This window comes from Desarmillaria tabescens (assembly GCF_030435595.1).
Source record: "Desarmillaria tabescens strain CCBAS 213 chromosome Unknown EV420scaffold_194, whole genome shotgun sequence".
Taxonomy (NCBI): domain Eukaryota; kingdom Fungi; phylum Basidiomycota; class Agaricomycetes; order Agaricales; family Physalacriaceae; genus Desarmillaria; species Desarmillaria tabescens.
The window spans coordinates 16,328-30,666 of record NW_026848493.1 but is presented as its reverse complement, the minus strand read 5'-3'; the positions used below and the strand labels follow the sequence as shown (position 1 = coordinate 30,666).

At 52.8% G+C, this 14,339-nt stretch overlaps 2 protein-coding genes across 2 annotated transcripts; one reads left to right on the top strand and one right to left on the bottom strand.

The window, feature by feature from the left end:
• Positions 1 to 757: 757 nt before the first annotated feature.
• Positions 758 to 2,367, top strand: EV420DRAFT_1654112 (uncharacterized protein; the record flags this gene model as incomplete). The annotated part of the gene is made up of 9 exons (XM_060478789.1): positions 758 to 814; positions 865 to 910; positions 962 to 1,120; positions 1,172 to 1,182; positions 1,228 to 1,401; positions 1,454 to 1,610; positions 1,665 to 1,726; positions 1,777 to 2,043; positions 2,266 to 2,367. The coding sequence occupies 9 exons, from the start codon at positions 758 to 760 to the stop codon at positions 2,365 to 2,367; spliced, it is 1,035 nt and encodes a 344-aa protein (XP_060321681.1).
• Positions 2,368 to 12,186: 9,819 nt separating this feature from the next.
• On the bottom strand, positions 12,187 to 14,056 carry EV420DRAFT_1654109 (uncharacterized protein; the record flags this gene model as incomplete). Its single annotated transcript, XM_060478788.1, has 6 exons — positions 12,187 to 12,656; positions 12,711 to 13,110; positions 13,168 to 13,718; positions 13,769 to 13,853; positions 13,902 to 13,955; positions 14,006 to 14,056. 6 exons carry the CDS (start codon positions 14,054 to 14,056, stop codon positions 12,187 to 12,189), a joined length of 1,611 nt encoding a protein of 536 aa, XP_060321680.1.
• Between the last annotated feature and the right edge of the window lie 283 nt (positions 14,057 to 14,339).

Below are 14,339 nucleotides of genomic sequence, written 5' to 3'. Positions count from 1 at the left end.
CATTGCACCGCGTAGCATTAGTGTTGACGCGTAGTTTTAGTCCGCTCGCTCACTATTTCTCAGTATGCATGTAAAACACTCTAGATTGCAAAATTACACGCGTAAATAGGCTGCAGTCACAACACCGTTCTTAAAGTCCCATCAGATGTGAACAAAAAGCTCTCAAGCCCTGTATCTCTTGCCATAGAAACCTGTTGGCAGAGACATGAACAATCAGGGTTCCATGCGCAGTCACCTCCACAAGTACAACTGTGACCCAGAGTGATAGGAGAGTGAGGAACGTCATTCCCATACCAGAGATTGTCAGTGTAGTGAAAGACTGGCAGGTTGGCCGCGTTGTCTACCATAAGTCGCTGCGATCTGTCTTCCGCAGCCTGCAGTAGTGAATGGCGCGGTTCGGCGTTTACTTCTGGGCTGAGAGGGAAAGCAGGCATGGCTTCAGGAAGAGAGAAAGATGTGACACAAGGGAGAATCTGGCTGTTCCTTGTCAGAGCATGCCCAAGCAATATTGCGCCGGATATTACATATTTTGACTTCGGTCTGTACCATCCAGCGAGAGGAACCTGGAAATGTAGGATGTGATGGTAAGGGAAAAGGGAAAGGCTTTAGTGTGTATCCTCATTGAGAGAGGAATGGTAGACGTCCGCAACATGTCCAATTCTTCCCACATGAACTGGGCCAGATGTCCCGAATTTTCCGGAAATCAATCGGATGTTTTCTTATCATAGAGTCGCCATCTGGGAGATTCATTTTCATCATGACTGGCCCTAGTGCAACCAGGGGATCTGCCAGCGCAGAGCCAGGCGCCCCAGAGGTATATCTTTGCTCTCCCTAGAAGTCGTCTGTTCACTTCTCGACCTTCAGAGCATCGCCCTTCCCAGAAATCCCAATCAAAGAGATACACGAAGCGGTGCCACATTCTGGCCTGCATGACGAAACTGCATACCTCCACCTCCAACAGTGATTCCACCATGTCACCAGAAAAAACGCGGAGGTTGTGGTGGTCAGGTGACATCAGCAAAACAAATTGCAACAAGTTTGCGTCGAGAAGCAGGCCGAGCTGAGATTAAGGCCCAGGCTGTTCACCAGCTCATATACGGTGATAGGACCCAGCCATCCGGTGCATGATGTTGACTTTGTAATGTCACATTCGTTAATGCCTTTGCTTCAGAACGTATTCATGTATGTATGGGACGAACACTGAATGAGCTGCGTTCACGATGCAAGACCGACACCTTAGCCTCCCAGGCTGCCTCGAAGACACAGAGCATGAGGAAGACATCAAAGCCTATCTGTGAGACGTGCATCCTCGTAGAAGATATGCCGACCCGACCTGCAACCTTGGCCACATATATTAGCCGCCATAAGGTCGGGGACGTAGAGGTGATAGATGGATTCGAGGTGGGGCCTGCCTTGCATTCCATATCTGAGAACTTGATAAGGCTATCTCTAGCTCTCGGAGGTCCAGAAGATGGTCCAGATTACCCAGGAGAGCGTCCGAAAGACCAGACTTCACAAACCAGAGCTAACTGGAGATCAACGTCATCGCGCCAACGTCGAGTGCCCATTCATGATCTATGAACTTGCAGGGGAGGAGGGGGACACATGTGGTGTGTCTCACAGTTGTTCTATTAACAGTTGTTCTAGCTAACACAGGCTGGCAGTTCTGACGGAAAATGCTGGCACCCGACACGACATTGAACTTTGGTTTGCTCAAGGCCATCCGGTAAGTCCATGTAGTCTGTGTAATCATTGCATTTTAATGGAAAATGGTAGAATGATCCGCCCTCTCCATCTACCGATATCTGCAGCAGTAACAATCATCATGAAGAGCTGGCTGCCCACCAATATTACTTAGCTACGGATCGCCAAAGTGCATATTTGAATGCGCTCATGAAGCGCTTCTTCTCAATGGAATATGCGACTCTTATCAGAGCAGCCAAAGCAGGTCGGTGGGTTCAAGGTATCCAGAGCTGTTTCCTCAGCCTGGCCACAGTGTGGAAACTTCAGGTGGATGCTCATCTAGATGAAAAAGACTACGAGGTATGTGTGATCACCTGTGGTGGAGAATTCCGTGGAGGTGAACTATACCTACCCGATCTCGATGTCTGTTTTGAGTGGAGTATTTTTCTCCTAGCTGTCTCTCTGACGTTGCTTACCTGGCCATCTTCAAGGTATAATCCTGGGGACATAGTGATTTTTCGGTCGCCATATCTTTACCATGCTATCGGACCTTGGGAGCCCCTGACAATGGTCTCTTGTTAGCCACTAACTCTAATCGACTTAGATCGTGCTAAGGTCTCTACTCGCGCTTCGGTAGACGACACTCAACAAGTCAAAGGCGACGAAAGTGAATGGGACACTTAGACAGAAGAACGGAGTTCGATGTTAGGTAGAATTAACCTTAGCCGAAGCTGGGGTTTAGACCAGCTGAGGCTCTACTTAAATACACGTTGCATAGGCTAAAGATAGTGCCGCAGCAACGTCCGATCGAAATCGCAGCATAGAGTAAGCGTGAATACATAAGAAAAGAAAGAGAAAAGAAAAAGAAAAGAATAACCATAACATTACCCCCTCCTTAAGACTCATTCGTCCCGAATGAGAATATATCTTCTTCCTTCCACATAAGCGAGTCGAGGGGCTCCCTTCTGCTTTAAAACAGGATTGATTGGACCTCCGCTACGCCATGAAAAGCCACTCGTTGCGTTCGGCCTCTGACCCTCTCTCCCCCTGGACACAGGTTCCTATAAATCCTGAGCCACTTTGCGCCGGTTAGGCCTCGACTGTCTGTCGGGATCCGCGATCCCTAAGGGTTCAATGCTTATAAGTAAGCGGTGGAAATCCCCTTCTACACCGTGAGTTATTGATTTAGGATTCCTCCGATGCGGAGGAGTCATTCGATTCGTCTCGCGAAGAGGAGGATCGTGATCCTGAATAAAACGACCACTCGTCGTCGTCTTCATCATCGTTGTCATCATCTTCGTTTTTGTCCCAGTTTTCTGTGACCCGTTGTAGGAGGTCTACGTCCGAGTTATCATCGATTGGCGTTTCTTCGACCATGGGTACGCCGTCTGCTTCGTCTGTCGTGACTGTGGGCCATTTACCTTCAAAGAAGGCTGCTTCCCGTTCTGGCTTGAACGTCTGATTCCAGTATTCTTCCGCCTCAGAGGGAGTAGGACGGTCAGCGACTATTCCGTCAATCTCTTCAGAGTGGGCTATCGCCGAGCATTGGGACGAGGGCACGGTGATGATGTCGGTGACACATGGGGTGTCGGGATCGTGGTATTCGACGGACAGATCGCGTGGTATCTTGTCGTCTCTCCCGACCGTTTTCCCGTATTTATTGACCTCCCAATGAATCCGCTGGAGGCGTGCCTCGTACTCGTTCACTAGTTCCTCTGCGTTGGCCATGTCTGAACGTTTGACCCAGGAGTTCTCCTCTCTTGGGTAACCCCTCCACTTCACCAGGTATTCTGTGATGGTGTGGCGAGTTCGCCCACGACCGACAACTTTGTCGCGCTGTTCTATTATCTCCTCAATTTCGTATTCTTCTTCGTCATCGATTAACTCCGGAGGCGGGCGTTCGGGACGAGGTTGATTGGGGAAGGCGGGATCCACATAGGGCGTCAATAATGATTCGTTGAAGCGGTTGTGGATCTTCCATTTGACTGGTAGTTTCAACTCGTAGGCCGAAGCCCCTTTCTTTGCAACGATTGTAAAGGGTCCGACCCGACGATCTCCGAGCTTCTTGGTTGGTCTGGGAAGGTGAAGGTTGGTCGTGTCGAGCCAAACCCTGTCTCCTAGCTGGTATTCGATGGCGGCGGCCTTGTGCTTGTCGTAGGCCTTTTTCATGGACTCTGCCGCTTTTTCCAACGATCTTTTCGCTTCGCCTTGTGCCTTTTCGATCTCTTCCACCAGCTTTCCCGCTGCTGGGACGCTTGCTGTCCGTTGAGGCTTTTTAATGACCTCTCCGTCTCTTCCAAAGATGACTCGATAAGGGGAGTACCCCGTTGCCGAATGTTGACGATTATTGTGAGTGAAGGCCGCTAGCGGTAGCCATTCACTCCAATCGTCTTGTCTATCGTTGACGAACATCTTCAGGTACTTTTCGACTTCCTGGTTAACCCTCTCTGTCTGTCCGTCGGTCTGTGGATGATATGCCGTGGAGGGGTTCCCCTCGACATGAAGCAGTCGGTAGAACTCTTTCATGAATTTAGATACGAATACGGAACCTCGATCTGAAATTACCGTCTCGGGCATCACCCCATAGGGTACGTAGACGTAATCTCTTAGGATTTTGGCGAATCCAAGAGAGGTGAGTTCTTCAGTGCACGCTATGGGGATGATGGCTTTAGAGAACCGGTCGACGATAACGAGGATGGAGTCGTAGCCTTTGGAGTTCGGGAGTTTGGTGATCATATCGACCGAAATGTGGGTCCATGGGCGCACGGGTATTTCATTAGGATGTAGGGGGGCCCGTTTCGGGCGGCGGTCCGCCTTGGTTCGCTGGCAGACCTCGCACCCTTTTACATAGGCTTCTACGTCTCGGCGCATTCGGGGCCACCAGTAATCGTGAAGTACCAACTCTTTGGTCTTCTCAATTCCTGGGTGTCCCGCTGTGACGTGGTCGTGCTTGAGGGCGATGATCTGTCCTCGAAGGTTCCGATCCACTGGCACATAAATGCGTCCGTCGTACCAGAGTAAGTCCTGCTCACGGGATACCCCCTTTTCGTGGTTGAGGGAGTCCGAAATGCCCTTGTCCCAACGGCGGGGATCGTGTGTGGCGGCTTTGATCCTTTCGTGCAAGTCCTCCGTGGTCGGCATCATCAGGGCCCTAAAGTGTTCCGTTTTAAGGACCACGATATCCCGATTGTCCTCCTTTCCCTGGTCGTGATCTGCCCTCCTTGATAGAAGGTCGGCTTTGCGATTTTGTGCCCCAGGTTTGTGATGTAGGGTGAACTGGTACTCCGCTAGCTCAGTTACCCACCGTGCTTGTCGGCGGTTGAGTTTCTGAGGCTTGCGGAAGTACTGGAGATTGGAGTGGTCCGTCCAAATCTCGAAGTCTTCCCTTGCTCCCATGAGGTACTGTCGCCACTCCTCGAGCGCGATCATTATGGCCAGAAGCTCCTTGTCGTAGATCTCGTAATTGCGTTCTGTGATTGACAAGGCTTTGGAGAGGAAGGCTACTGGCCTCCACTTCTCGTCCTGCCACTGGGAGAGTACCGCCCCTACCGCTCCTTCGCTGGAATCCGCTTCTACCCGGAATCGCCCCTGATCTAGTGGAATGGCAAGTACCACGTCTTCCCGGAATAACTCCTTTAGTTTCTCAAAAGCTTCTTCTTGCGCCCTCCCCCAGTTCCATTCTTGTTTGCCGGTGAGAGACATAAGTGGTCGGACGTGACGGCTGTAATCCCGAATGAATCGTCGATAGAAGTTACAAAATCCGAGGAAGGATTGTAACTCCTGTTTGCGACGGGGAGTCGGCCAGTCCAGTAGGCCCGCAATCTTGACGGGGTCCATACGGATCTTTCCTTCGCTAATGATGACTCCCAGGTACTCAGTCTCCTCCACTTCGAACTCACACTTCTCCGCTTTCAGGAACAGATTATTTTCTCGTAATATCTGGAGGACCTTGCGTACGATCCTCTTGTGCTCTGCCTTGGATTTGGAAGCAATGAGGATGTCGTCCAAATATACTGATACTTCACCAGCGGTGATGAGATCTTTAAAGATGTCGTTCATCATCCACTGGAAAGTGGCAGGAGAGTTGGTAAGCCCGAAGAACATGACAAGGGGCTCGTAGAGGCCGCGATTAGTTCGAAAGGCTGCCTTCCACTCGTCCCCCTTCTTGATGCGTACGTTGTTGTAGCCCCACCGGACGTCTAATTTGGTGAAGTATTTGGCCTTTTTGAGTCGGTCCATGAGTTCCCCGATGAGCGGTAACGGATAACGGTTCTTGATGGTCATCTCGTTAAGCTTTCGGTAGTCCTGTACAGGTCGTAATTTTCCATCCTTTTTCTTGACGAAGAAGAATGGGGAGGCCATGGGCGATTTCGAAGCCTGAATACGCCCCGTGGCTAGGTTCTCATCCAAAAACTTATCCAGCTCTTCCTGTTCCGTGGGATTGAGTGGATAGACTTTGCAGTCTAGGTTGGCGTTAGCGTTGGGGATTAACTCGATGGCATGGTCCCAGGGTTTACGTGGGGGAAGTTCGTCGAAATTTTCTTTATCGAAGATGTCCTTGAAGTCCCGATACTCTTCGGGTACTATCTCTTCGAATGACTTGGCGTCCTTTTTTGCGTTGGCTTGGGTGGCTAGTTCGTTAGCTCTAGTCCCCATGGCTCGGACGTGGAAGGCCTCTTCGAAGTCAATCACCAGGATGGTGTCCCCTTCTTCATACTCGTCCCATCGCGCCGATGGATCGGTATCGGGGAGGGAGAACGGGATTTTTCGACACGTGCATCGGGCTAGGGTGACCGCCCCGGTGTCCCAGTCAATAAGCGGGTTATGACGTTGGAGCCAGTCATGCCCTAGGAACAAGGGGGTGGAGCCTAGATCGACTACGGCTAGTTCGATCCGTTCCACGTGGTCCCCTATTCGTAGCCGTACTTCGGCATACTCGGTGATATCCCCTCCTTTGTTACGGGTGCCGTCGGCATTGTAGACCGGAACGGGTCGGGCCGCTTTCTTCAGGTTGAGATCGTGGGCCTGGGCCCAGGCGCGATCGATCGAACTCCCGGTGGCCCCGCTGTCAACTAGGGCGGACACAGCGTGGGTTTCTCTCGTATCGAGCGTTTCCAACTGCACTTTTATTGAGACATTTCGCCCCTTCCTTCCTCGTATGTACATCGGTGGCTTCTGTAAATCCTCCATCCATTGCCACCGCTCTCTGGCCTGAGCCGCTGTCTCCGTCTGTTCCTCCAGCTGTTGACATAGCTCGTCCGTCACTTCCTCGCGTCGTCGCGGGTGTACCCATCCGTTGAGAACGGCGCGAGTCGCCGCATCTCCTCGGGCGATTCGTAGGGCCCGACGGGTCCACAGAATCCCATATGGCTCGTAGTACATCTCCGCGAGCACCTTCTTGTCGTTGGCGTTGGCGGTGAGAGGCACGGCGGGAGACGTCGGTCTTCGGGGAGTTACTACCGGTATATCGGACCGTAGGTGGGCTTCTTCGTCTTCTACTTCTTCCACGGATACCTGGGGTCTTGTACTCGTGCGCGGCAGTTGGTCGCCGGGCCGGTCGGTAAGGCCCCTCGGTGGCATTTGGTCACCTTCCGACGAGTTGGTAGAGGAGGGCGCTCTGCCCTTTCTTCGGCCCTGGCCTCGGGCGCTTGCGCTCGGCGTTGTAACCTCTACTGTCGTTCCCTGCTTATCCTCATTCCTAACCGGGGCGGTACTCGCGGAAACCCTTGGCAGGCGCACACGTATTGGCTCCCCCGAGAGGTCTTCACCGTTTGCCGACGATACGGCTACTGAGGGAAGGTGGTCTCCTGGGTTCCCGGCCTCAGCTGCATTCCCGCCGCTGACACTGGGCACGTTTGTTGTCCCGAATGTCGGAGTCGTCGGCCGTTTCTCCCTGCCCGGGCGACCGCGGTCACGTCTGACCTCGGCCTGTACTTGACCTGCGGCAGCGGCCTCTTTGCGGTCAAGCGGGGGTTCCAGAGGTGGGACAGCCCCTCGGGGTTCTATGCTAGGCGCAGACCACGCTAAGCGGCGGAAATCCCCTTCTACGCCATTGGTGATGGGCGATTCGGTTTCCTTAGTTTCTTCGACAGGTAACGCAGCGAAAAAGTTGGTATATTGTTCATATGGGGTACCTACATACGTAGTATGAGTCCGATTAGAATTACATGAGCGCGTACCAATAGAAACTAAGTCCTTTGCCGACGCCGTCGAATCGCTTATTTCGACGCCGGCTCGTCTTTTGACGACTTCTTCTCCTCCTTTACTTCCTCGATCTTGGTGTCCTTTCCTAGATCCTCTTTTTTCGGCTTCAGCGAGCAGTTGGCGGAGGCGGGCGACGTTGGGTTTCTTGCGTGGTGGGAGTTTGACGGGGAGCCATTTGGATTTGTCGTCAGGGCACTTGTGCTTGGGGTTCCACCCCGTGTTTCCGCACTTAAAGCACCGCTTGTCGGATCGCAGCTTGTCGATCTCCATTGGCTGCCCTGCTCCACCGTACGTGGTTCCCGTGGCGTCCTTCTTATCGCCCCCGGCACCCGATCCGCTTCCCTTTGATTGATTGCCTCGACCCGAACCGCCTTGGTTCGAGGAGGACTTATTGCCCAGTCCTTGGGCTACTCCGTACCGGTAATTGGCGTCGATCCGTAGGACTCGCGCCTTCCATTGTGCATAGGTTGTGGGGCGCTCGTTGTCCCCATGCATAACCGTATTGCGTACCGTCGGCCTTATCGCCGCCTCCACCGCTTCGAACATCTGCTTCTCATCTCCGAACTCCTCGCACTTGTGGGCCAGCCGCTCGAACTTGGCAAAGAACTCGACTGCGGACTTGCAGTCCGCCTGTCGGACTCTCTTCCATTCCGTCTTCCATATCGTTAACTCCGCCACTTCGCGGAATTCGCGCTTGAGGTCCTCGGAGAATTCCGCCCAAGTGGGGAATCTCCAGTGGCCTTGCGAATCTCGGTAGCGGTAGTACTGGTCGACCCACCACTGCTGCGCGTCCCCTCGTAGATACCCCTGAGCAAACGTGATGCGATAGGGGTTATGCCCCTGATCGTTCATGGAGTAGTACATGGGGAACACCGCGAAATAAACTTCGCAGTGGTGTAGGAAACGGGTGATGTCCGAGGAAACCCCAGTAAAGTACTCGGGCTGAGTTACTAACTTGGGCTTGACATCATTCCAAGGGTTGTTAACGGCTCCCGGCGCGAGCTGCCAGGGAGGAATTGGATCGGGGGGGGATGGTACATGTGGCGGTACCGGCGGTTTGGGCGGTCGCGATACCGATCGTAGGTTTCGATTTTCCCCCGGGGGTGGATATCCTGCGGGGTCCGGGTATGGCGGCTGTTTTGGTGGGAATGGGGGCACCGTAGACCCTTTTCCCTTATCAGGGCGAGACGGCCCAGCACCGGGGTCGTCCATGTCGTCGTCGTCCTCTCCTGCACCACCGAAGAACCCTTCGGGGAAGAAGTCCGAGGGATCCGTAGGATGAGGCATCGGTTGAGGCCTCCTGTAGGGTTCACACCCTCGCTGCGGCGCAGTGGGGTTGACCAAGTTCCAAACGATGGCGGCCCGGTGCCAAGTTTCTACTTCGAGGATGTTCCTCATCAGGTATACATCCCCCATTTGCTTCGCGTGGCGGTAGTCCTCGCCCGCCTCGGAGAAGAGCCACTGTGGGTCTCTCTCCATATCTTCCATCATAATTTCGTATAGGCCGTGCCAGGGTAGGAGTTCGAAGATTCCCGGTCTAGGCACTGGGCCCTGAAGAAGGACCTGCCGCACTGCCGCCATTACCGTCGGCTCCAGGGCTTGGTTTGGGGGCCGGGTTGGCATCCTCGGCCTCCTTCCTCTCTCGGGCGATTCGGTCAAGCTCCTTGTTTCTCCTCCACCTCCCGATGTCGGAGTCCTCATTGGAGATCTCCTCCTGATAGACTCTCCAGGCTCGAGCTCGGGCCTCGAGGTCGGTTCCTGCCCTCCGGGCGTATCCGGTGTAGCGAACGGCAGCGGCTCGTATTCGATTGTCGATTTCGGCGGGAGTGGCGTCGGGCTCGACGGGGAGGTCCCAAAATCCATTGGGCCCGTAGAGGGCGTCCTCCTCGGCGCGTCGGATGCGTGCATCGTGCGCTCGGCCTCGGTCCATTCTGGCCTGTTCCTCTGGGGATTCCCTGGCAGCTCGAGTGAGTCGGAGGGACTCGATGTACGTGTGATAGAGGAGCGGCCAAGGACGCTGGGTCGCCGGGACGGGGTCGGCGAAGGCTCGCGATGAAACGGATGGTTCCCAGTCGGAGACTCCGGCGAGTCGCTCGGCGGCGGTAATTGTCCCAAGTTCCTCGGCGTCGTAGTCTGGGTACTCGCTCCAAAGCTCCCTACTCGTCGGCTCGTTCGAGGGGACGAGGGCAGAGAGCGTTGGTGTCTCGGGCCTTTCAGGGATCGGGTCGGGCTCTCTTCTGGTCGCGACTCTGGCCACAGGAGTCTCTTCCCCGTTGTCGGCGTAGACCCAGCTGGTGCTGGGATGCCAGCCGACTGGGGGGCCTCTATTGGTTGGCCAGGCCCTTGGAAGAGGCTGTGAGTTAGTTGCACTGGTGGAAGCCGCGGAGGCTCCGAGGCCAAGCTCTCCGGAATCGGTGTCGTAGTCGTCCTTTTGCCTCTGTATAAACCTTCTCCGCTCTGCTCCGATGTCGGAATCTCCCCACTGGGCCTCGACCCACTTTGTGGACGATTTTCCGGACCAGTTGTCTCCGGAATAGGTAGCATCCTCCTCCGTATTCGGGTAGAGGTCGTCGAGGAGGTCGTCGAGGCGGGTTCTTTCCCACTCGGTGAGCTCGTCCCCTTCGAACTCGGTATCAGGGCTTTCTTCGCCCACGACCAGATGCCTGGTGTCTTGTCCTCTGCCTCTGTCGGGGCTTGACTCGCCTTCGATTGAAGGCTGGTCGAAGAGGCCTGGTAGGGGCGAGTCTCCTCGGTCGAGGAGTATGCTCCTGGTATCGGTGATGTCGACGGAGTCGGTTGACTCGTCGGTAGCGCTTCTGTAGGAGTCGGTGCTCGACTCTGAGGATCGCGAGCTGGGTCGCGACGATCTGTAGAGGGACTCTCCATAGAGAGAGCGTAGCTCTAGCCGAGGGGTTTCTGGAGCGGGTAGTGTTTGCTGTGAAGCCGCGGGGATATCTATCACCTGCGGAGGATATGCGGGTGCGCTGGGCACGTAGTGGAAGGGAAGCTGAGGTCGAATCCTTCTCTGTTGTCGGCAACAGCGGAGTGTGTAGTATAAAGAAATGGACAAGAAAAAGGCGATAAAAGTTACGAAGATTGCAGGAATGGCGTCGGACCAGGGCATCCGTATAGGGATCTATTCTCGGCGTAGGTCGACGATTGACCATGCAAGCTGGTATATCGCGAGGATAGTCAGGACAATGAGAAGAGCGATGATCAGGCTAAGGTCGGTCTCGTAATTAGAGCCGTTCATTAACGTGATTTCGCAGGTCTCGTCGGGAGGAGTGCTCGTTACTATTAACAGCAGAACTGTTAGGATAGAGGCGAGCTGAAGGGCGAGGATGAAGGGTTTCGTGTTGGGATACGTGGTTCCTAAACGAGGCGGGGATATAGCGAGTACAGGGCGGCCAGCAAACTTGCTAGCAACACTGCCGGTATTCCGAGTCCGATTAGGAGAAAGGTTAAGTATACAGTCAGAAAGACTGCGTAGAGTAGGTCGTCGTAGAGGATAGTTTCAACAATCAACCGGGTTACTAACAACAGAAGGAGTAGCCGAGGGGGTATTAGCCACAAGGCTAGTGCAATGAGGTAGTGTATCGGATGAATGGTTACGGTGAGTGCTTTTCCGTCGGTCCACTCGCTGTACGTTGACAAGCACTGGGTTGTCCACACGAACGTAGGCGATGACCTCTCTGGTCAAGCGGGGTAATATTTCGTAACGGAGTTGGGCAGCGCTCTTTCTCGGAAGTGACGCTGAGCAACGTAAAGCGAGCTTCGGCTAAATGTTAGCCACTAACTCTAATCGACTTAGATCGTGCTAAGGTCTCTACTCGCGCTTCGGTAGACGACACTCAACAAGTCAAAGGCGACGAAAGTGAATGGGACACTTAGACAGAAGAACGGAGTTCGATGTTAGGTAGAATTAACCTTAGCCGAAGCTGGGGTTTAGACCAGCTGAGGCTCTACTTAAATACACGTTGCGTAGGCTAAAGATAGTGCCGCAGCAACGTCCGATCGAAATCGCAGCATAGAGTAAGCGTGAATACGTAAGAAAAGAAAGAGAAAAGAAAAAGAAAAGAATAACCGTAACATCTCTGAGAGCAAGACTACGCCAGGGCGAGTATCATGGGTTCGCTTCACTCATTCAGATACAGTCAATTACTTGAAAGGGAGAAACTGGCAACCTGAGTTGGAGATGGGGTTTGATCATATGTGAGATTCAAGAATTTTCTTTCATTTGCTGAATCGGTAGAACTGATCACATAAATGCTAGACAAAATGTAGCTAAATGACAATATATCAAAAATCTGCGTCATGAAGGACCTGAGCAAGGCAAGGCAAAATCTTGGCCTCTACATCTTCACAATGGTACAAGCTATCAAGGACTACACTAGTGTGATCCAGATCGACAGAAGAAATGATGTACGGAAAGAACGCTCTCAAGCTAAGTAAAAATCGTCCTTTGAACGGAGTAGTGCATTCAGTTGGGTTTTCACCTGCACTAACAGAGCCGAGTAAGGCACATTGTAGTGCCGAGATGCTGAGGTACTCCAGCAGGGAAGTCTCCAAACCAGGGAGTAGATGTCCAACCAACATAAGGCTGGATGAGGGCGACATCTTCTCTGGGCAATCCCATGTTTGAATGCACAGCAGGGCCAGTGAGAGGGCATCAGCCGGACAAAACAAAGTCAAATGCTCGAGATGCTGGAGGCTTCCTAACAGGACATGAACAGGATAACCCTGACAAGCGGCCATAGCTGCCTGTCCCGCTGCATACAAAAATAAGTTCACAGAAGATTAAGTAAGCAACAATGAGAACTCACAGTAGCGAAAAGACAATGTCCTCAACGTGTCTGCCACAACCTCTAGTATACCCCCGAGCAGTTCGAAATGGCACATAGCGAACGCTAAGTCCAGTACAGTCAGACATCCCATGCCTAACCTGCGGGGAAAAAGCTCGCTGGGTTCCAGTAGATGTTGGATACCCTCAGCAGCTTGTCCTACCCCAAATAGCTGTGAAACCAGATAGGCGAAATCTTGCAAAACCTGCTTATCGTCACGACACTCTTGGCTGGAAGGATGAACCCCTGGAAGAGCGTCTGCTCTTGGGGAGTGGAGCACTAGACGTTGGAGGGAGGCTGGTACAGGCAAGTAGATCTCTGGCTGAAGGATATTTGCGACACCCCATCGCTCTTGCCATGCTCGTCGATCCATGTTCGTGGGCTGCCAAAACATGAATGACCATTAAAAAGGTGTTTCAATAAGGAGTTGAGCACATACCACATAGCCCTTGAATACGTCTATCAGTGATAACGATTCCAATGTGGTGCCCAGACTCAACATGGTCTCCAATGCGTGTTCCTCAAACGCCACCTTCCTGAGGGCTAGGTGTTTGATAGTTGGGGGCAACAGGTACAGATAGCGAATGACCGGAATGTTCTTCAACAGACACTGACATCCTTGGATGGTCACACAAAGCAGGTTCGGAAAGAGATTAAAGAAGAACGACACCAAGGAGATGGGCCAATTCTCGAGGCTGAGGTTGAGAACGCTACTGGTGATCTCTGGCGGTCCACAATGAGACCTAAGGAACATCTCTTGGTTGAGGACATAGGGTTGGAAATCACACATATCGTGCGACTCTTGCCAATTCCCAGGAAGATCAAGGAAAAGGCAGGTGGGATCGCTGTTCAATCGGGACAAAGGCGATGGTTGGCCAAGCTGCTGACAAAACTTGTCCATGGTGGCTAGAAGTGACCTGTAAAGAATACTGGATCGGTCGGAGGCGATTTCTGCTATGCCAGACTGGTATCTGTAAAGAGGGTGGGTACCTACAACTCAATGAGATTTTGGCAAGAGAAAAATGAACTTATGCACTGACCGTCGAGCCTCCAGTTTAACTGTTGCACCGTGGTTTCTTGGTTCTCACACGTTTTGAGGATTAGCTGGAGGGCATCACGTTTCCACTAAGAAACATGGTCAGAGCAGTGACAGTGATCGACACAATAACATACACTAGCATCACGAATGAGGCCAACCAAGCATACAGCCAGAAGAAGTTGGAGTTTCTGTTAGAGCGCATTCAGTACAAGGTCAGACATAGAGAAGTGTAACTGACCCGAAGGTCGTCGTGCGTCTTGACAACAACAACGAAGAGCGAGGGGGCCATTAATGCATTGGAGAAGGCAAGGCGACAAGATCAGCAATATTTAAAGCGGAACTCAACTCTATTCGCCAAATAAATTCGTGGATCCGCTGCATTTTGGATGATGAAGGGCATCCGGACTAATGTTCCAGTGTGACGGTCGAGCGACGGAAGGCACGGATGGTCACATCTGTCACATATGTAACAGAAAGTGGCGTACCTTCTTTGGTGCGCATTTCTTTCCGTCAATGGCCGTGCATCCACCTTGGGATGTATCTCTAGGGAAGTGGACTTGTGCCCCAGTTAT